The sequence below is a fragment of the Peromyscus eremicus genome, chromosome 7 (assembly GCF_949786415.1).
Source record: "Peromyscus eremicus chromosome 7, PerEre_H2_v1, whole genome shotgun sequence".
NCBI classification, from domain to species: domain Eukaryota; kingdom Metazoa; phylum Chordata; class Mammalia; order Rodentia; family Cricetidae; genus Peromyscus; species Peromyscus eremicus.
Window position 1 is genome coordinate 67,324,219 of NC_081422.1, and position 17,056 is coordinate 67,341,274.

Sequence of the window (17,056 nt, forward strand, 5' to 3'; positions counted from 1 at the left end):
GCTGTAAGAAAGGAGGGTCTGAGCTGAATTGTGTAAAGCTATTACTTAACGTCCACCTGACCTAGGTGGTGTCTCCTTGTGGAATTTACCTTAAATCAGGAGACTTGCATGTGGACTGTTATTACTGCTAGTCCTTGAAAGTGGCTAAGGGAGATATCTGATTCCAGAGAAAGCCTTTCCTGAGGCTGTTCTCCAAATTCCTGGAATGTGTATGTCCAGAGAGTGATCAGTCCACACTGTTAGCCCTTCTTAGGGAAAAGTCAATTGGGAAAACTATGAAGGCACACATGATTTTCATGACAGAAGACAGCTGATATATAACAAGCCAAGTAACACCAAAAACTCCTTGGGATTTGGCTTCCTCTGGAGGAATTCCCTGATTCCTCCAGGTAGTGACTTTGCCATAACCATCTGAGTTCTTAGGATATATTCCTGCGGCCCGCAGCAGGCGGCAGCGGTGGTGGCACACACCTTTAATCCCAGCACTCGGAGGCAGAGCCAGGCAGATCTCTGTGAGTTCGAGGCCAGCCTGGGCTACAGAGTGAGTTCCAGGAAAGGTGCAAAGCTATACAGAGAAACCCTGTCTCGAAAAACAAAACAAAACAAAACAGAAGAAGAAGGAGGAGGAGGAGGAGAAGAAGAAGAAGAAGGTCACCCTGTGTTCTTGAGGAGCTGCTGGTAGATTTCCTCCAAAGCTGCTGATGGTTGGCTTAAAGACGGTGGAAGCTGGAAGCTCTGGAAAGTGACTCTTGACTGTTGGCTGTGTTCTGCTGCTGATGGTTGGCTTAAAGACGGTGGAAGCTGGAAGCTCTGGAAAGTGACTCTTAACTGTTGGCTGTGTTCTCCTGCCGTATGGTATCCCCCTGGGAAGAGTCGGGGAGTGGCAATTGGTGCTGTCCACCTGGAGCTCAGTGCCGACCTGCGGTGCTGGGACTGGCTGTTTAAACTGAACATCAACATTTGACTTATGTTAGTGTAAGAACCCTTTATGTGCACATTCTTATTCGTAGCTTTTAAAAGTAACGTTTTCTTACACTGAGAAGAGCCTATAAAGTTAAGTTATCAAATGAGCTATTATTACAAATAATGTGTCTATACTTTTTCTCTTTTTCTAAAAAGGCAATGTATATTAAGTATTTTATTTACTCTGGCTTTTTTATTTGTTTGCTTGGTTTTTGTTTGTTTGTTTGTTTGTTCTTTGAGACAGTCTCCTTCTGTATCCTTGACTGGCCTGGAATTCACAGAGAACCCACCTGCCTCTGCTTCCCGAGTGCTGGGATTAAAGCGCTCTGCCACCGTGCCTGGCTTTTAAGATGCATGAATGTCCTGCTGACTTAACATGCAAGCTAATGTTGGTATGTCCACTTAATTAGTGGAACGTCATTTCTGGTATAGAATCAATTATAAGTTGCCTTCTGATCCCAGTACAAGTTTAGAGACTGTTTTTGTCTGAGCATCGTTAACAGCCCTGGCTATAAATCATGAAAAATGATTAAGTGGGCAGAGGAAGAAGAGGAAATCACAAATCAAATAGGCACTTACATTTATTGTGTTTGCAAGGTTGTTTTTGAGGACAGCGCATGTTTTGGGGGGACCTTGTGTCAGGGCTGTTTTATAGACCTCTGGCCTCTTAACAGCACTGCTTGAAGGGCTCCTTGTGAAGCTCTTGGCTTGTTTAGCTCTGACTGTGGAGGGAGGTCAGGTTTCACGAGGAGGCTGTAGGCTTGTAAAGGTGTTGAAGAAACAAAGTCCACATCAGGAAGGAAGCTGAGATTTTCGAGAGGATACTTAAATTTGTCACTTAAATAAAGAGCAAAAAAATGTGGACAACGAAAAGATCCCACAATGAAGTCTTAGAAGGCTCCAGCACTCACCGCAGCATTCACTTATTCAGCTTAATGTCCTATTACAAAAATAATAATCAGGGCTTAGGAGGTGGCTCCCTGAGCCATCCCCGTGGCCAAAGTGTTTACCATGCAGACATGAGACCAGAGTTCAGATTCTCAGAAGCCCAAGTCATTGCCGAGGCGGGGCAGCAACCTTCCTGGAATTCCAGCCCTCAGAGGAGGAAGTGGGATTCCCCGAAGTGCCGAGGGAGACTAGCCACAGCTTCAAGCTCTGATTTTGTGTGAGAGACCCTGCCTCAGGGGCTAAGGTGGGAGAGTGAGAATGATTCCAGGCATCCGCCTCCAGCCTGCATGTGCATATATATGTGTCCACGTGCATGAAAAAAATGTGCACATACACATGTACACACCATACACACGAGAAAAATGGAAAAAGAATAATCAAAATAGAAGCCATGCCTGGAGCCAGACTGCCTTCAAGCTGTGTAACCCTCCATCTGCAGTCTGGAGTGGGTGCCACCATACCTGACTCGATATTTTTTTTTAAAGATATATGGCTCCTTAAATAAACTTTATAACTTAGTTTACGTACTCTCCTACGCAAAGATGAAATGATAGCCTTAGTAAATGTCAGTGCACACAAGGTTTTATTTGTTCAGTGTTCGCCACGGGGCTGGGGTGCAGGCTTTGTCCACGCTGGGTAAGCGCTCTGCCACTGGGCTTCATCATCAGCTCTACGCAGAAGTTCTAAAGGTATCTCTCTGGTCAGAAATTCAGGGATTTGACACACGCTCTCAGCCAGCTAGACAGCCAGTCTGAGGTAGAGAGTCTCCGGTTCTCATCTTGCCTGAAAACTGAGTGTCTCAGGCTTACAAGAGAATTCAGAGTCTTGGTAACTGCCAGGCTTGGGATCTCAGTGCCGACCGCTTAACTGGCTGGGAAGCCCTTGAGTGAGACGCTTCCTTTCCCCGTACCTCAGTTTTTTCCAGCTGAATATTTTGATGACACAGCTTGGGGAATTAAATAAACTGTAATATATACCACTCACAGGACAGGACCGAGCAACAAAACGTATGTTAAACTATTATGTCAGAAAAGGCTGGAAACATGTGTTGTCCCATTCTATACTAATTTACCTTCCCAGCGTTTTTTGAAGTTTGAGCTACCAACTTTCACAGCAGTTTGGTTAAATACCTCTCTCTCCTCTTAGATTCCTGAATGTAACCCTCCTGGCTTTGTCCTTCACTGGATTATGGCCACCTAGGGTGCGCCAGACACCAGACAAATATTTGTTGAATGGTAAACCTAGGAGGGATCACTTTTGTCTAAAAGTTTTCTGAAATGAATAGGATTAAAATATTTTTCCAGTTAGGAGTCAGTTAATGTGGCCTGTTACTGTATAATTCAGAGCCAATCCACATGGCTTGGCACTGGATAGATGAGTCACGTAATCATGTGAACAGTAGGGCTGATGTTAATGTGTGATTCATGGAAATTGGCTCCTTTGTACCCTAATTTTATAGAATATCTTTAAGAACAGAGATACATTTTTTTTCTGGTTGGAGGGGGCATTTTATAGCCAAACCATAGCGATTTATGGGAAGCTTTAGAGGCTGAGTCATGTCTCAGTGGTGACATTCTTTCTTAGTGTGTGAGACCCCTGGCTTCAGTGTCTAGATCTGCTAAATGTGCCTTTGTATAATTTAAAAGTGACTGCTTAAATAGAGTTTGGTTTTGAAGTAATTGATGCCAAACTGCTTTTCCCACCTCCCCAGAGCTAGCCTGTTGATGGTACCCAGTCAAGAAGAGTATACACACATTTGGCATTAACCATTACATCCTTTTCTTTTGCTGTACCAAGGATACATGCATTCCATCTGTCCGGTAATTAAGCTTACCAATTTAAAGATTTAACTTATATATTTATCTTTAATTTTTTTTATTTTTAAAATAACTATTTTTATTTTATGTACATTGGTATTTTGCCTGCCCATATGTGTGAAGGTGTTGGATCCCCTGAAACAGGAGTTACATACAGCAATGAGCTGTCATGTGGGTGCTAGGAATTGAATCCAGGTCCTCTGGAAAAGCAGCTAGCACTTTTAACAGCTGAGCTATCTCCCCAGGCCCACACTTACTTTTTGCTTTGAGACAGAGTCTTACTGTGTAGCCCTGGCTGGCCTGGAACTCACTATGTAGACCAGGGTAACCTTGAACTCAGAGAGAACTGCCTGCCTCTGCCTCTCCAGTACTGGAATTAAAGGCAGAATTTGGTTTTGTTTTTGTTTTTCGAGACAGGGTTTCTCTGTGTAGCTTTGTGCCTTTCCTTGGTAGCCCAGGCTGGCCTCGAACTCACAGAGATCCTCCTGGCTCTGCTTCACGAGTGCTGGGATTAAAGGCGTGCGCCACCTCCGCCCGGCAAGGCAGAATTTGTGTGTGTGTGTGTGTGTGCTTGCAGGTGTCTCAGAGGTCAGAGATGCTGGCAGTTGTGAGCCACCTGACATGGATGCTGGGAAATGAGCTAAGATCCTCTGGGAGAGCAGTGCATTGTGCTTTAAACCACTGAGCCATCTTTCCAGCCCCTAACTGAAAAAATTAAAAGGAGGAATTCTGTGATGACACATTTAAAAAAATTATTTATTATGTATACAGTGTTCTGCCTGCAGGTCAGAAGAGGGCACTAAATCTCATAGATGGTTGTGAGCTACCATGTGGGTGCTGAGGATTGAACTCAGGACCTCTGGAAGAGCAGTTAGTACTCTTAACCGCTGAGCCATCTCTCCAGCCCCTTATGATGATACTTTTTTATAGCATTTGAATTGGAATCAATTTTTATGTGTGTGTGAGACTGTGGCTTTAGCATTAGCAGGCTAACCTCTGGAGGCCCAGAAGTTAACAAATTAAAGCCACCACGAGTGAGGTGCTGCTGTGTCCATCAAACGCTGGTAGAAGTGTAGAACATTTTTTTTTAAAGGGAATGATTAGTTACTTTTCTTGCTGTCGTGATGAAATACCTGAGAAAGGCAACTGAAGGAAGAAAGGGTTATTTTGACTCAGGGTTGTGGGTACAGTTCCTGCGGCCGGGAGTCGGGAGCAGGAGCGTAGGCAGCTAGCTGGTCACGTTGCATCTGTAGTCGAGAAATAGGGAGAGGTGAGTGCGGGTGCTCACCTCACCTGCTGCTTTTTATTTAGGCCGGGACCCTAGTTCCAGGGATCATCCCGTTCCCCCTGCCCAGGTTGGGAATGTAGGCACAAACCTGGCTCTGAATGTGCTTTCTAGGGATCGGCTCCTCAAGCTTGCGCAGCGAACACTTCTCCAGCCATCCCCCAGCCTTCTTTCCCAGGGAGACCTAGCCATCTAGGTCTTTAGTCGATGAATAGCAGTGGTGGTCTGAGGTCAGTCTAGAGTTAATGTGTTTGTAGCTAAGTGTCCTGGAAAGTAACTACAGAAACCATCAAAATGAAAAGTTGGGCCCGGTGAGATGGTTTAGTCGGTAAAGGTGCTTGCTGCCAACAAGCCTTGGGACCTGAGTTTGATCCCTGGGACCCACACAGTGGAAGGAGAAAACCAACTCCTGCTAGTTTCCCTGTGATCATCATATTCATGGTGTGGCGGATGTGTGTGCCCCCCTCCCCCAGGACACACAAAAGAAATGAGTTGCTTTTTGTTTTCTGGTTTGTTGTTGTTGTTGTTGTTGTTGTTTTTATTAAAGGAAAATTTGGTTTTTGTTTTGTTTTGTTTTTATTTTTTGTTTTTCAGGACAGGGTTTCTCTGTGAAATAGTCCTGGCTGTCCTGGAACTCAATCTGTAGAGCAGGCTGGCCTCACAGAAATCCACCTGCCTCTGCTTCCTGAGTGCTGGGATTAAAGGCATGTGCCACCCACCACTGCCGAGCATGTTTTTTTTTTTTTTTTAAGGAAAATTTTTATTGATATTTAGAGTTTGATGTTCTTGGATAGTGGTTCTATAACTTTTTTAAAAAATTTATTTATTACGTATACAGTGTTCTGCCCATATATCAGAAGAAGGCACCAGATCTCATTACAGATGGTCATGAGCCACCATGTGGTTGATGGGGATTGAACTCAGGACCTCTGGAAAGGCAGCCAGTGCTCTTAACCCCTGAGCCATCTCTCCAGCACTGGTTCTAGAACTTTTAATGTAACTCCTCATATTCTTTTAAAAACTTTTTGAGGACCCCAAAATCTTTTATGTCACATAACTTCTGTCTTAGTTGGGTTTCTATTGTTCTGATGAGACATGACCACAGCAACTCTTATAAAGGAAAACATTTAATTGGGGTGGCTTACATTTTCAGAGGTTCAGTCCATTATCATGATGGTACGACATGGTGGTGTGCATGCAGACGTGGTGCTGGAGAAGTAGTTGAGTGTCTTACATATTGACTTGCAGACAGCAGGAAGTGGTCAGAGACACTGGGTTGAGCCTATATGAGACCCCCCAAAGCCCGCCTCCACAGTGACACACTTCCTCCATCAAGACCACACCTACTCCAACAAGACCACGCCTCCTAACAGGGCCACTTCCTTTGGGGGCCTTTTCTTTTTTTTCAAACCACCACATTCCATTTCCTGGCCCCCAAATGCTTGTAGCCATATCATAATGCAAAAATGCATTCAGTCCAACTTCAAAAGTCCCCATAGTCTATAACAGTCTCAAACTTATTTAAAGTCCAAAGTTCAAAGTCTGTTTTGAGATTCATGCAATCTCTTAACTATAATCCTCTGTAAAATAAAAATAAAAAAACAGATCACACACTTCCAACATATCGTGGCACAGGATATACATTATTATTTCAAAACGTAGGGAAGGGAGAGCAGTGAGGAAATCCTGGACCAAAGCAAGACCGAAAACCAGCCAGGCAAACTCCAAACTCTGCAGCTCCAGGTCTGATGTCAAAGAACTTTTCAGATCTCCAACTCCGTTCAGCTTTGTTGATGGCAACACACTTCTTTCTCTTTGGCTGGTTCCACTCCCTGTTAGCAGCTTTCCTCAGTAGGTATCCTACAACTCTGGCATCTCTAACATCTTGAGGTCTCTATGGCAATCCAGACTTCAACTTTACAGCTTCATGAAATGGCCTCTCTAGTCCTCTATTCAGGGAAACCCCTGACACATGCCTGATCTCAGCAGGTTTCCTTAGTTGTGGAGGCAAATTCCAAATCACCACATCTTCTTTTGTTTGTTTGTTTTGTTTTGTTTTGTTTTTAGTTTTGTTGTTTTGTCTGTCTTGCACTTACAGCCTTGGTGGGCCTAGAACTCACTGTGTAGACCAGGCTGGCCTTGAACTCACAAAGATCCGCCTGCCTCTGCCTCCTGAGTGCTGGAATTAAAGGCGTGTGGAACCATGCCCAGCACTTAAATCTATTGCTAATTGCTATTAATAATGAAACTGGGCTGGTTTAATTATTAGGCCTTCGTTACTTGGAAATGAAAACACTGGGGGCTGGAGAGATGGCTTAGCCGTTAAGAGCACTGGCTGCTCTTCCAGAGGACCCGGGCTCAGTTCCCAGCACCTACATGGCAGCTCACACTTGTCTGTACTCTAGTTCCAAAGATCTGACACCCTCACACAGACATATATACAGACAAAACACCAATGTACATAAAATAAAAATAAATTAAAAAAAACGAAAACATTGGTCCGTTACTTAGTAGTATGAATAACACATTAATATAATTGTTTTTTAAAGGTAAGAGTTAATGAAATGTGTATTATTATTATTAGTTTTATTTTTACAAAACTTTTATTTCTATGTATGTGTGTATTTGCCCACCTGTATGTCTGTGTTCCATATGCACGCATATACCCTTGGAGGCCTGAAGAGGGCGTCAGGTCTCCTCAAACTGGAGTTACAGACAGTTGTGAGCCGCTTGATGTAGGTAGTGGAGCTCAGCGCAGGTCCTCTGCAAGAGCAGCCAGTGCCCTTAACCACTGAGCAATCTCTCCAGCTCTGGTATTGTTTTGTAGTTATATAAATCCCTTTACTTTGCTTAACAGGAGTGTGTACAGTGGTCCTTTGCTTCTGCGTTGATCGGGTCTGTTGGCAATACTCCCCAGCTTATAGCTTTCAGAAAACTCTTTACACTCAAGAGAAATGAAAACTAAAACAGCAAATGATGATTATTTTGAAAACACTTTCTACTCTGAGAATCTACTGATACCTGTAGGCTGAAGACTGCTGTTCTGCAGGAATGGAAATATTCGTTACTGACACAAATGAAGTATGACTTTACCTCTGTCCAGTGTTTTGAAAGTAAATCCTTCTGAGAATATTTTGACTTCTATAGCCCGGTACCTCTAAAGGCCAATAAACTATCTACAGAAAACTGAAGCCAAGCCCAAGGTGGAATTTGGCAGGCCTTCTGGGACCTTTTGCCCTTCCCAGTGTAATGGAGAATCAGGCTAGGCCGCACTTTTTCACACTTTTCCTTCTGCTTTCTGTCTATCGATACACTGAAGGCATTTTTACTGGAGTCTCAAGAAGGGAGTTCGCCCATGCTGGGGTCCCTGTCTTTATGTCTTGGAAGGTTAGCTGAGGGAAGAGACACTTGGCTCTTCCTGATGTCTGCGCTCCTTCAACATGCAGGACTGTAGACCCTGGGCATGGCTCCCTGGAGGCCTCTTAGGATAGGGACGAAGAATCGACTCCTGAAACCTCAGCACTTCAGGATTTATCTCCACTTTGGAAATGCATGAGCCTAAAGACAGCCTTTGTGCTTCTCTGAGGCCCTGTGTTCCCGCACAGACAGTTATCTGTCCTGCCTTCACCTGAGCAACCCCAGAGAAGCGGCGCTGGTGTGTGTTACCCAGAGTCTTTTGGTTTACCGTTCCTCTTTAAAGCCCACTGGACTCTTAAGACTCCTCAGTTCATCCTGAGGCATTGCGGGTTCATCTGAAATGTCCTACGATAGATGTCTTCTGGTTTCCTCACATCCTGCGTACGCAGGCTACCATTCTTTCCCTCTGCACTCCTGTTAGGTTGCCTCTCTTGCCTCAAATTATATATTCTCCACTTTCTTTGGAATTCACTGGATTCTTCAAAAGCCAGTTCACAGAAATAGTTTTGACCTGGATAGTTTGTCTTTATTACAGTTGAAAAAATCTTATTTTTAATTGTGTGTGTGTATGTGTGCATGCGTGCGTGCACACACTCATGCTAGAGCCAGAGTTACAAGCAGTTGTAAGCTGCCTAGTGTGGGTTCTGGGAATCGAACTCAGCTCCTCTGCAAGAGCAATGCTTGCTCTTCGGAGTCATCTCTCCAGCCCTAGTTTGTCTTTTTTCCCTCCCCTCTGATAACCAGTAGAATTTGGCTTGTCCTGTACCTTTGGGTGTATAACCACATAACCATCTTGAATCATTATTTTTCCTTCAGTTATGTCTATGTTTTCTCTCTAATAGATGGTAGTTCCTAAGACTATGTTTAGAATTTTAAATACTAGGAAAGACAGACTCCCCAAGTTGTCCCCCTGCTTTTTCTCAAAGTATTCATGAAATCATCTTTGTACTACTTAAAGTACGTTGACCTGAGCAGGAGTTCAGATCTGGTAAACTGTGCTGTGTAATGAATGCTATTGCCGAATGCGCCGCTGTGTGCTGATTCTAAACTTGTCCAATCTTGTCACAGCCATTTCTGCGTTTGAAGTCCATCCAGTTTCTACTGAAGTCCAGGAAGGGGGCGTTGCTAGATTTTCTTGCAAGATTTCATCAAACCCCCCTGCCGTCATAACATGGGAGTTTAATAGGACAACCCTGCCTATAACCATGGACAGGTAAATGTAGCAATGCTTATTTGGATATGGTACATAGGCTTCACACAAAGCTTCTGAGGGGGAAAATATCATGGAGTTCATTTTCATTTCAGGTGGCAATAATTGATTTCCTAAGACATTTCAAACTCAGATTAAGAATTCCATTAACGCTGGGTGGTGGTGGCACATGCCTTTAATCTCAGCACTCGGAAGGATCCCTGTGAGTTCTAGGCCAACCTGGTCTACAGAGCGAGATCTAGGACAGGCACCAAAACTACACAGAGAAACCCTGTCTTGGAAAAAAAGCAAAAAAAGAAAAAAAAAAAAAAAAAAAAAAACAATTCCATCTCGGGCCTTGAGAGATGGCTCATTGGTTAAGAACACTGGCTGCTCTTCCAGAGGACCAGGGTTCAATTCCCAGCAACTACATGGCAGCTCACAACTGTCTGTAACTCCAGTTCCAGGGGATCTGACACCTTCATACCAATGCACATAAAATAAAATTAAATAAATTAAAAAAAAAAAAAGGAATCCCATCATCAGGACTGGAGAGATGGATCAGTGGTTCAAAGCACTCACTCTTTCTGAGATTCGGTCCCAGCACCCACACTGAAGCTCACAGCCCCACCTGTAACTAGTTTCAGGGGCTTCTGTACTCCTGATCTCCTCCCAGCAGCGCAGGCATGTGGTACATGAACAGATGCTCAGACACATACACACATACACACACGTAACATAAATAAATATTTAAAAAAAAAGTTTGGTTCTTGCTCTGCGCTGAAGTATACAAAAATCATTTGCTAAAATGCGAGAACACTAAGATGGGGGAAAATTGTGAAGTGTTTCATTGAAGAAAAAGAAAAAATCTAATTCAAGAATATCTTAGGCCAGGTGGTGGTGGCACAGGCCTTTAATCCCAGCTCTCGGGAGGCAGAGGCAGGCGGATCTCTTGAGTTCAAGGCCAGCCTGGTCTACAGAGTGAGTTCCAAGACAGCCAAGGATACACAGAGAAGCCTTGTCTCAAAAAACAAACAAAAAACCAACCAAACAAAAAAAGAATTATCTTAAACCTTTTTTTTGTTGTTGTTTGTTTGTTTTTGTTTTTTGAGACAGGGTTTCTCTGTGTAGTTTTGGTGCCTGTCCTGGATCTCACTCTGTAGACCAGGCTGGCCTTGAACTCACAGAGATCCCCCTGCCTCTGCCTCCCGAGTGCTGGGATTAAAGGCGTGCGCCACCACAGCCTGTATCTTAAACCTTTTCTACTCCCAGCTGCTCCTGAGAAAATTTTTTTACATGATCCTAGGTATATAAAATAGGTATAAAAATCAAACATTTGTCGAAATGAAATGATATTTATTTTAAAACAATTTTTGGTAGACATATAATTTTGCTATTAAAGATGAAAACAAATTTGTTCCCAGAAATGAGGTGGATATACTTGTCTATTTTTACATAAAGAACTAAGTCTCAGTGGAGTATTTGATGCTACAGGAAAAGTAACACATTCACGATGTTTTTCAGCTCAGCAGTTTTTTTTATACTTTATGTGTATGAGTGTTTTACTTACATGTATGTCTGTGCATCACTTGTATGCGGTGCCTGCAGAAGCCAGAGGGGGTGTCGGATCCCCTGGAACTAGAGCTATGGACAGTTGTGGGCAATCATGTGGGTGCTGGAAGTTGAATCCTGGTCCTCTGGAAGAGCAGCCAGTGCTCTTAACCACTGACCCGTCTCTCCAGCTCCATTATATTTCTCAATACTAAGAACACTGCTTCAAATAAATACACCGTAAGAAATAGCAGAAGTATGTTCAGGGACACTTTAAAAATTGTTAGAATTCTATCTTAATTTAGAGCCAAAATTCATTTATCATCTTTTTTTGTTTGTTTTGAGACAAGGTTTTGCTGTGTAACCCTGGCTGTCCTGGATCATACTCTGTAGACCAGGCTGGCCTTAAACTCACAGAGATCCACCTGCTTCTGCCTCCAGAGTGCTGGGATTAAAGGCGTGTGCCACCACTGCTCTGCTTCATTTAACAATGTTTATTGAACTTAAGTCAACAACTCAAACAGTATTAAGATTAAGCACCCTAATACTGCTCAATCTAAAGATACACTAATTTGATATTTACAGCTGTGAAATTGCTAAAAGTACTTGTTTTCTATAATTAGGCCATTATATTTCATTAAGGACAGAAAACTTTGTATATTCAGTGAAGACACTTCATTTCCTAGCACACAGTTGTCTTGAATCTGAGCCTGGCTGTTTTGGATAGCATTCGTGGGTGGTGTGTGGTGTGTGGTGTGACAGCTTTCACAGTGTGAAGTGCGAATGTGCTGTGTTCGGAAGTGAAGTCACATGATGCCACACGGGCCCACTCACCAGAAACAGCTCAGATGCATTGTGTATTTTTATAGCAAATTGATTTTTTTTAAAGTTTTTTTTTTTTTTTAGATTTATTTATTTATTATCCATATAGTGTTCTGCCTGCATGTCTGCCTGCATGCCAGAAGAGGGCACCAGATCTCATTACAGTTGGTTGTGAACCACCATGCGGTTGCTGGGAATTGAACTCAGGACCTCTGGACAAGCAGCCAGTGCTCATAACCACTGAGCCATCTCTCCAGCCCTCGAATTGATTTTTATTGTTGAACATATAGACACCTTTTACTATTGCCCATTTTTTAATGACTGCCCCACATTCAAGTTTTGTGATCCTATATGGGGTTGTGACCCTGTTTTAGAAACTGGGTCGTAGCCGGGCAGTGGTGGCGCATGCCTTTAATTCCAGCACTCGGGAGGCAGAGCCAGGAGGATCTCTGTGAGTTCGAGGCCAGCCTGGGCTACTAAGTGAGTTCCAGGAAAGGCGCAAAACTACACAGAGAAACCCTGTCTTGAAAAACCAAAAAAAAAAAAAAAAAAAAAAGTCTTAGAAACTGGGTCGTGCAGAATAAATAGTTCTTAGTGGGATATTAAAAAAAAAAAGTCAGGATTTTGAGAATAAAATCATACTAAGATCTGAGCCATTATCAGCTCAATCAGCACAAGAATGTTAACAAGATCCGATCTGTTAAACAAGGGTGCTAGATTTCACAAATGGTGTACTGTAGAATTATTTACATCTCAGAGACCTGTCGTGACTCAAATGGAAATCATAGAATCAAGCTAATGTGTTCACTGGTGTTATTTTTCAGGGTTGGGAATCTGGTTCTCTTACATACCCCAGCCAAGGCTCCTACGTTAAAAGGTCTTCACAGTATTGTTTCTGCCATGGCTAAAAGGATTGAATGTGTTCATTTCTGTCAGCAAAAAGTTTAGTAAAGTATAAAGATCTACAGAAAGTTCAGTTACACTTCTTGTCTCAATAGGGTGACTGCCCTGCCATCCGGAGTATTGCAGATCTATGATGCTGGCCCGGAGGATGCTGGGAATTACCGCTGTGTTGCGGCGACTGTAGCTCATAAGCGTAAAAGCATGGAGGCCTCTCTCACCATAATTCCAGGTACCATGCTGACGTGGTTTTTGTTGGTTTGTTTTCTCACATTCTTAGGAGATTTTTGATTGTCCTGCCTACTTTCCTCTTGGTTGTGTTCTGTCCGTCAGGATTTTGATGGCATTTAAATTCTTGTCATAGAGTCGGTTTGAGTTTCTTGTTTTCAGATAGAGACTTTCTCTGTGTTCCATCCTAGCCTTGAACTTGTAACCCTTCTGCTTCTGCCTCCCCCAAGGCTGGGATTACAGGTGTGTGCCATCATGCCTGGATTGCAATCTATTTGGAATAAAGCCTTTTACTAAGCAAATCTTTCCCAGGCAAGTGTGTTTTCTGTGTCAACCTCCTTGAGAATATGGAATGATTGCTTTATAAATTTTTCACTTTTATTTTTAAAAGCATAAAATACAGACAGGGACAGAAAGAGACTGTCCATTGCCAATAAAGATGTTTGTTTCTAATATGATATTCTTCAGCGTAAGCACTAACTGCTAATGGATGTGCATTTTGGGGGTGTCACGTGACAGACTTTTTCAGGGGAGACAGATACATGCCACCCAAGTTAGGGATTCCATTACAGACCTAAGTACAGATACCACCAAAGTAAACCAATGAGTTTTATTGGGGTTACTTACAGGAATGTGGGGGAAGGGTTAGTCAGAAATGACTCAAAGACAGCTGCGTCACCGAAGCCTTCCCCAGCATGAGTGGCAGTCCACAAAGCTCAGAATCTGGAGCACTCTCAGCCTGCAGAGACAAGGAGATCGTGGTAGCCTGCTGGCTGCCAGCCTAACCCCAGGTTCAGTGAGAGACCCTGCCTCACAGGAATAAAGGGGAGAGTGACAAACAGGGTCCCTGTGCACACACACACCACACACAAACACCACGTAATACACCCACACAGGAAGGAAGGCAGGAAGGGACTGAGAGTCGGAGGAAATGAATGGGAAGCAAAGGTAAGCTGGGTGGGACGGCACCCACCTGTAATCCCAGGACCCATGGGGTAGAGACCAGGCGTTGAAGGCCATCCCTGAGTGTATAGCGAATTGGAAGCTAACCTAGGCTACGTGAGATCCTGTCTCAAAACAATGAAAGAATAAATGAAAAAGTGAGTAAGAATTCGTGTTTTAATGTTTCTTATGATTTATGTATTCTGTCTTTTCCTGCCCAAAGCTAATGAGTCCAGACCCTTCTACATGCCGACCATTATAGCCGGTCCACAGAATGTAACTGTGTCTCTGCATCAGACCGTCGTTCTAGAATGCATGGCCACAGGATATCCCAAACCTATCATTTCCTGGAGCCGTCTTGGTAATTTGTCCTCCTCACTGGGGGTGGGATGCAAGGAACTTCATTCTTTTTAGTGAAACGGATAAGATGTGTGTTTTACAGATAAGACACATTTGGCAGTTAAATCTGAATGACTTCTTTTTAGCTTTGCAATGTAAGGAAAGCTTATGCTCCCGAGAAATTGCTACTTTTTTTTTTTTTTTTTTTAAGATTTATTTATTTATTATGTATACAGCATGTATGACTTCAGTCCAGAAGAGGGCACCAGATCTCATTACAGATGGTTGTGAGCCACCATGTGGTTGCTGGGAATTGAACTCAGGACCTCTGGAAGAGCAGTCAGTGCTCTTAACCTCTGAGCCATCTCTCCAGCCCCCGAAATTGCTACTTTTTAATGATTGATTTCACGAATAGTGATCATTTGGCATAATTTCAGATGAAGTGCGTTGTTTCAATTTACATGTTCTCTTTGAAACAGATCACAAATCCATTGATGTCTTTAACACTCGGGTACTTGGAAATGGCAACCTCATAATATCAGACGTCAAGCTACAGCATACTGGAGTGTATGTTTGTCGGGCCACCACCCCTGGCACTCGCAACTTCACAGTTGCCATGGCAACTTTAACTGTATTAGGTATGCATTCTTTCTATACTCAGGAGATGCTTATGTTTCAATATTTGCCATTTTAATTTCTTTCATGGTTTTCTTTTTTAAGGTTTTGTTTTTAATTATGTGTATGTATGTGTATAGGTATATGCATGTGAGTGCAGTGCCCAAAGGTGCCAGAAGAGGGCACCATATTCCCTGGAGCTGGATTTACAGGAGATTATGAGCTGCCCAATGTGGGTGCTGGGAAATGAACTTGAGTTCTCTGTAAGGGCAACAAATGCTCATAACCCTTGAGGCATCCTCTAGCCCTACATGGCTTTCTTTTAACTCCCGAGTTTGGCAGCAGTGATAGGGAGATTGATAGTAAGTGCTGTAAAAGCCAGCAGTAAGTTTTAGGGGAAAAAAAAACTAAATCCCTGTGTTACAATACAGCTCTGCAATCATGTCGTGAAGTCAGCATGTTTGTGTGCCTAGCTTCAAGCGCCTCCTTGTGTACGTTTCCCTTCTCCTTCTCATCCGTCTACTCGTCTGACAATCTACACTCGGTCTCTTGGTGACTGTGATCACAAGTGTCCTCTCATTGGGTTTAGTTAAGATGGGTTGTGGGTGTGAGTGTGTGTTCACAGGTGGTCTCGGTGGAGGAAAGTAGGTGCTCGGCCTCAGAGAAGCACTCTCCTAGTTCTGTTTCTATTGCTGTGATGAAGTACCTCACCTCTACCAAAGCCGTGTAGAGGAGAAAGGGTAAATTTTAGCTTGCAGGTTACTTCCAGGCTGTCGTCCATCATTGTGGGGGAGCCAAGGGGCTCAGATAGCTGCTCACATCCGTAGTCAGGAGGAGGGTGAAACGGACGCACGCACGCTCGCTTGCTGGCTTGTGCTCGGCTTGATGTCCCCACTCCGTACAGGTCAGGGTTCCCTGCCTAGGGAGTGGTGCCACCTACAGTGGACTGTGTCTTCCAGTACCAGTGAGACAGCCCTCCACAGACACGTCCACAGGGCAACCCAGTGTAGACAATCCCTCCCCCGGATGACTCTAGGTCGTGTCAAGTTGACAAGGAAAGCTCCCCTCACACATACCTAGCTGGTTGTAGAAGATTCAGACTCTCTGACATCGTTACACATGGGGCTTGTCTCATATATTCTTTTTGTCATTCCTATTGAAACTATGGAACATATATATATTATATGTATAATTTTTTTTTCCTTTTGAATTAGCTCCTCCTTCATTTGTCGAATGGCCTGAAAGTTTAACAAGACCACGAGCTGGTACTGCACGGTTTGTGTGTCAGGCGGAGGGAATCCCCTCACCCAAAATGTCCTGGTTGAAAAATGGAAGAAGGATACATTCAAACGGCAGGATTAAAATGTACAACAGGTAAGCCATGCTACTTCTAAATAAAACAATGCCTTTATTAGTTTTTACATGAATTGGCTATAGTAGCATCAATCACCACATAATCTTGTCAGTTAACATTAAATGTAAGAAATTAACGTGTATAGCATTAGTGTGCCGTCTGTCATTTTGTATTTTATACGTGGATCTAATGTGATGTGTTATAACGGAACACATGCTGAACAGTCTCCTGGATGGCAGTTCTAGCCCTGGTAGGCCACTAGCTAAGTGACCCCAGCAAACATGGACTCTGGAGGTCTTAGCTCCTTCTCCCATCAAATGAAAAAAACAAGAATGAAGTAAGTTACTTCCTAATAGTCCCTCCAGGGTTCAAACTTAATGACTTTAAGAATGCAGCTTGAGGGGCTGGAGAGATGGATCAGCAGTTAAGAGCACTGGCTGATCTTCCACAGGACCCGGGTTCAATTCCCAGCACCCACATGGCAGCTCATAACTGTCTGTAACTCCAGTTCCAGGGTACCTGACAGCCTCACACGACATACATGCAGGCAAAACACCAATGCGCATAAAATAAAAATAAATTAAAAAAAAAAAGAGTGAAACTTGGCTGGTTATGGTGGTGCACACCTTTAATCCCAGCACTTGGGAGACAGAGGCAGGCAGATCTCTGTGAATTTGAGGCCAGCC

The 17,056-nt window shown here is 43.4% G+C and overlaps 1 protein-coding gene across 1 annotated transcript in view; it reads left to right on the forward strand.

Annotated features, from left to right (window-relative positions):
• The window catches only part of Prtg (protogenin), a 107,758-nt gene that overhangs the window by 34,342 nt on the left and 56,360 nt on the right, over nt 1–17,056 (forward strand). Inside the window, exons 3-7 of the mRNA XM_059269052.1 lie at nt 9,499–9,643; nt 12,991–13,124; nt 14,286–14,423; nt 14,881–15,039; nt 16,231–16,390. Of these exons, the coding sequence (XP_059125035.1) occupies nt 9,499–9,643; nt 12,991–13,124; nt 14,286–14,423; nt 14,881–15,039; nt 16,231–16,390 (736 nt within the window). The remainder of the gene's footprint in view (nt 1–9,498; nt 9,644–12,990; nt 13,125–14,285; nt 14,424–14,880; nt 15,040–16,230; nt 16,391–17,056) is intronic.